The 6067-nt window shown below is 37.0% G+C and overlaps 1 protein-coding gene across 1 annotated transcript; it reads left to right on the forward strand.

Moving 5' to 3' along the window:
• The first annotated feature begins 3284 nt into the window (after nt 1–3284).
• Nucleotides 3285–5445, forward strand: LOC119086031 (multiple inositol polyphosphate phosphatase 1-like). Its single transcript, XM_037196607.1, has 2 exons — nt 3285–4493; nt 4713–5445. Exons 1-2 carry the CDS (start codon nt 3289–3291, stop codon nt 4885–4887), a joined length of 1380 nt encoding a protein of 459 aa, XP_037052502.1. The 5' UTR covers nt 3285–3288; the 3' UTR covers nt 4888–5445.
• Nucleotides 5446–6067: the final 622 nt, after the last annotated feature.

Raw genomic sequence — 6067 nt, forward strand, 5'->3', positions numbered from 1 at the left:
GAACTGAGCATAATTATAACTTATTTTTACCTCAAAGAATGGATAATATGTAGTCACGCTATGAAATGACTATTTCATGGAGAAATAGCGACCAAAATTGGTTGTCATTTTTACAGTTCATGTCGCTAACATTTTAATTTTCTTTCAGATCATCAAAATCTAATCCCGCCGGCTCGTTAATATTTGTTTTCGAAATAATAAAACATAAATTGTTTTTGAATAATTTGCGCTGAAAAACACAAATCGTTTTGAACCATAATTAATAATAAAAAATTTGTTTACCTTTCGCTCAGAGCTCTCAGCTGATAAAGAAATGTGTTCAACCAACCAACGACTAGAAGAGGTAGAGGATGACATTAAACTTCTAGATAAGTTAAATGACAATTTCTGCCCGAACTCCTGCAAACATTTTTTTTTTACAAAATCGAATTGAAAAATGTTCAAGATTTTAACGAGTTATTGCATTTTAAAGCTTTAGGACTGTTCATTGAGTTGAGGCTGTCTAGCTGGACTGCAGAAGGTAAAACTTTTTGAATTGAGCTGTCTTCGGTTGGACCGTACTCGCAGTCTTATTTTAAGAAACCATTTAGAAGTGTACAAATAGAAATAGAGAAGTTTATGACCAAAGACACTTTTCGGTCCTTTACTTAATTCAAGTTGGAATGTGAATCACAACCGTAAATACTAAGGCTCGTACTTCAATTCACAGTTGAAATGCAGTTTTTTTAAAATTTTCCACTAGTTGCACAAACTATATTTGCGCAACTGGTGCGAAAGTGTTGCAATTAGCAGTTCGAGTGAAAATTGTATCCCGATCTGAAGGCAGGCCTACAACAACACATAATAAATGTAAGGACAAGATTTTTTTAAGAAAGAAAATAAATAATCAATCGAACAATTCTTCATCGGACCTAACTGCTTTAGTTCAGTTGTTGAACAAAGAAATAGGGAAACTTCACCCGATTGATGTTGGTGATTTTATCGTTGAAAGATGAATTTACTTTGCAGATTTGTAGAACCGAAAAAACTTAATTGTTGCAAGGAACTTATTCAATTCATTAATTACGGCATTAGAACACATAAATCACCTGACATCATTCGATCTTGACCTTCACACTAATCACTGAATGTCGAAAGAACGACGTTTTCAGACTTTTCAATTCGTAGATCTTTGTACTTACCATTTTGAAAAAATGTATAAAATTTGTATACCACACTAATAATTCAAATAAAAAAAAAAATTGGAATTTTGAACCGACAAAAAACCATCTCGGTGAAAGCAATTTGTAGATGCTTTTGTCGGAGATTGCCTTTTACCAACTGACAAAAGTTTTTTTTAATGTATGTGTCTGCCCCTGCCTAAAGTTCGGCACAATTAGCGAAAATTCTTCTTGAGCCAGAGAGCAAACAGTTTTACACTTTATGCAATTTCAAAGTATGTACAGACTTGCTGTTTCCATCGGCACTTTATAAAAATTAAATTAAAATTCTGCAAAGACAAAATTTTAATTCGTAGTAGCTTCGCTATGAACATTAAAATATTCGTTATTCCATTTAGATTGCATTATGACGAAAAAGTTTAATTAATTTTATGCGCGTCGCACCCCATCTTTCGATATGAAGAACTTAAATTTTTCGCGCTTATCCCTTTCACCTCATCTTCCACACATGTGTTTTTCCAGTAACCAAAAAAGTTTTTCCCAAGTTTCCTTTAAATTAGAGACATCTCATTTAGTAGCTAAGTTTTGAATTGAAAGTTGTCTCGGATATTTAACCGACAATTTAGCACGTCTAGGCAGCGAAGCCACCTTTTGTGGCCCATCACCAGTCCTGGGACTCACCTACATGTCGCAGAGGTTTTGGTTTTTGAAAGGAGTATTCTTCGATCAATTTTTGGATGTGTCAATGTGAACGGCAACTGGAGAAGAAGATACAACCATGAGCTGTATCAGCTTTACAAGGAGCCTGATATAGTCAAATTCATCAAAATCAATCGATTAAGATGGTTCGGTCATGTACAAAGAATGAACGAGGAACGTGTACCACTGAAACTAAATAAAAATCCCGATGGAAGACGCAGACCAGGAAGACCAAGAGCGAGATAGGTCCGATTGGAGAAGATTGCTGGAAGAGGCCAAAACCAATAGTAGGTTGTAGTGCCCACCTAAGTAATTAAGTAAGTACATGTCGCAGAGAGGGGCTTTCAGAAAATTTTATAAAGAAAAACATAAAGAACAATGGAAAAAATCTCACTAACTGCATTCATATCAGAGCCACGGCCCAAAGCTCAACAACACTAATTTCTTGCTAAATAAATCAAGAGAAGAGCTAAGGCTTATCATCGGTCACTGGAAAATGAACAAACATCTGTTGCTTTTACTACAGAAATTCTGTTGTTTTACTAACTAATTGACTTTGTTTTGTGCGTACTTCTTTCGATCAAAGTATTTTCAATCGAATGAATTCGAATCTTTTACTTCGGTTCATACCGAGGTTCGTGCATAGATTTTGTCAAATGAGATCACGTTAGGTCCTTTATTTCGTCATTAACGTTTCAAACAAGTCAAAAAGGTTTGCTACCAGTTGATCTCGAGAAATCAACCGAATTCATACCGAATCATGACACCAATGTAGTTAGGTGCCGTGACGCAAGTCCTACTAGGGGAGGATGAATGCCAACCACAACTGGTTGAGGACAAGTGAACCGTGGCTATTAAAAAATCTTTTTTTTCGTGCACACATCGTGCAAAGAGCATGCACAATGTGTACCATGTCAAACACTTGCAAAATTTGACAGAAAATATATGAGACAAACGTCAATATTGGCTGGTGTAAACTTGAGGCTTACAGTGGGCTTGGAAAAATGTCTTCCAATGTTTTTTGCCGCACCGAAGAGCAAAATGCATCTTCACATAGGCCGTAATTAGATTGATTAGATCAGAAATATAAGGAAGTTAGTAAAGGGAAAGGAGTCAAATTCTTAATGTGTTGCCTACAGTGTGCAAAATGCGAATAAATGTCCATAACCCCACATGTGCCACATGCCACGATATCAACCATTTCTGTATCACTCTACAAGGTCGTCTCGAAATTTCAATTGATTAGCCCATTAATCTATATTACTGTCGCCGTTTGATTGACGATAGTGTCTCTAGGTCTAGATATAAAAAATGAAAATTCAGTGGTATAAGTGGATGTTCATTGACCTGCTCCAAGAAAGACGGCAACAGTTTGATTTAAGTGGTTGTTGAGTTGCACATATTTCTACAGTCCTTAGTGTTTCGTTGCATGATCAAGATGTTCTCTATACCGTACTTGCTTGTGCTTTCGCTATTTGTTATTTTGTCAGATGCTACTGTATCAGTGAACGATCCATTTTATTGCTATGCAACCGACCCACACAGGCCACAGATCAGAATGTTCACAATTCACGGTCCATATGAGCCTATACGAGGGCAAAGGATTAACGCGAATGTGTCAACTTGTACACCTTCCAAGTTCTGGATGCTTGGTAGGTATGGAACTAGACTACCTAGTAGCACCGAAACGGCTAACATGCTTGGAAACTACGAGCGTCTTCATACAGAAATACTAGAAAACTACAAACAAGGCAAAACGTCTCTGTGCGCAGCTGATTTTGAGTTGCTTGAAAATTGGGAATTGAATCCGGATATTGCACTGGAAAGGGCGGCACATTTGACATCAGTTGGATGGGATGAATATGAATGGTTGGCACAACGTTATCAGGCTGCATTTCCAACACTTTTGCCATCAACATATTCGCCGAGCGACTATTTTTTTCGCTCCAGTGGCTTAAATAATGCCGCTAGAAGTCTTTATGCATTTGCCGATGGCTTATTTGGAACAGGTGGACATGAATCGGTTGAATTCGCAGATGTTCCTGAGGTGGACTACTTATTGCTTCCTCACATCCAGTGTCCTCTGTATCAAGATGTGATTTTTTCCGATAGACGGGAACCGGAAGCATTTAGACAGGGACCTGAGTACCAACAGATGGCGATACAAGTTAGTGCGAAATTGGGTTTTCATGCATCTCAGGTGTTACGGATCAACGAAATTGACATTTTAGCTAGTTTTTGTAAATACGAGCAAATTTGGTATTTGAACGGAACGTCCCCATATTGCGCTGGTTTCTCCATTGCTAACCATCAAGTTTATGAATACTATTGGGATCTGGACCTTTACTACAGATTCGGCTATGGACACCCAAATTATCGTAGACTCCTCGAAAACATGAATTGCTTTTTAATGCAGGATCTGCTGACCGCTATTCAATCAAACAACGACGGCGACCACAAAGCCAGAATATTTAACACAAACAATATAACTTTGATATTGTTTCTGCTTCACTTTGGTGTTTACGAAGATGACACTCCGTTGACGAGACATAATTTTGCTCAACAAACGAACCGATTGTGGAAGTCAAGTTTTATCATTCCGATGGCGGCTAACTTAGCCATTGTGAAATATGAGTAAGTATAATTCTATAAAAACAGCAACGATTTGCAGAATTTACAGGATTTGCAACGATCGTGAACATCTGAAAAGACCGTCGTATTATAAATGTCTTGTTTCTCCCACTTTTGTCGTTCCTCCGTAATGAATACGACGATCTATTTATATGTTCACTACCGTATGAACCGAGCTTGGAACTGAGACAGGATAATAAATTTTTCTTCGATTTGTCTTAGCTGCGCCAATGAAGACAACGACATACTTTTCTTACTGAATGAAAATCCATTACACATTCCTGGATGCGAAGCTAATGGATTGTGCAAGCAGTCACTACTTTTGGAAAGATTTGGCCGATTCCTGACTGCAAACTGTATGGAAACGTTCTGCACTAATTCATTTAATGATAGCTGATGCTGACAGAAGGGCCTAGATTTGAATTTGAATTTTTAGCGTCTTCAGTTGTTTTGGGTATACTTTTAAAGACGATCAAAGAGAACCATAATTTAAAAAAATCCGTCACATATGAAAATAGCTATTTATGACAACGAGTGCAAAGTGTTTTATTTGGCACTAGATGTGTAATTCTGATACGAAACCGCAGGTCGAGATGCCCAATACACGTCGTGTGCCTCATGAAACACTTTGCATCCAGATTCATATACAACGTTTTATGCAACAGATGAATCTAAAGTGTGCGGATTTTGCACATATTATGATATACCAACGCACTGTCACAGTGCTTTGGATATACCTACTGTGTCGTATACACGCATTGTGTTTTGCCTTATTTTCTCACCTTAATAGACCAAGAGAAAATTATGTTGTCTTGACGACTAGTCGAATGAAATTTCTAGAGAAATGTGCAGTACTTTCTCTCCCGTGGGGAGAAAAATAGAACTTTTCTCATTCGAATTGTCATTTTGTTTATGTTTCCGAAAATGGTATGGCGAATCGATGTGTTCGTTTCGTGGAAAAACGGCAAAACTTGCATGCATGAAAAACGTTTTGGGAGAAATAGGAAATTTCCAACTCGAGCAAACATCTCTCTTGTTAGAATTTCCCATTTTCTCCTATCGGTAAACAAATAACTATTTGTTCTTCTCTTATGTATTTCGTTCTCTTTTTTATTCATTTTAATTTAAAATAAACAAATTTCAATCAACTATCTGCTTCATTCTTTTCCTCTGTGGTCAGTTATAGCAGTTGAAACATCATCTAACGTTAGTACCATCGATGTAATATAGGGTAGATTGGTATACACGAAGAACGAAAATTCGGAAATATATCACACACACAACGACAACAATATGTAATCACAACACAAAGCGAAGGGACATTCGAAAAGGCAAGGGACATTAAGATTTTGAAATATTTGTATGGTTCTTACATTCTTTTCCGCAAAAAACGTTCTTCGTGTGTACCAATCTACCCTATGGTACATCGATGGTTCACACATCCAATACTATTTTTTTGACTTAAATTTTGACCGATATTTTAAGGAAGGTTTGTTGTTATAACACTGCCAGTTATTAATGTTCGTAATGTTCTTGTTCTATTCAGAACACTGAGTGCAAATGTGTACATTAACGTT

The sequence above is a fragment of the Bradysia coprophila genome, chromosome IV, assembly GCF_014529535.1.
Source record: "Bradysia coprophila strain Holo2 chromosome IV, BU_Bcop_v1, whole genome shotgun sequence".
NCBI lineage: Eukaryota > Metazoa > Arthropoda > Insecta > Diptera > Sciaridae > Bradysia > Bradysia coprophila.

Bases quoted from the DNA above. Each gene is read 5' to 3' on its own strand.
- LOC119086031 (XM_037196607.1), top strand. From the start codon at position 3,289: ATGATCAAGATGTTCTCTATACCGTACTTGCTTGTGCTTTCGCTATTT. The intron at 4,494-4,712 runs GTAAGTATAATT...GATTTGTCTTAG, and splicing joins TTAGCCATTGTGAAATATGA to CTGCGCCAATGAAGACAACG.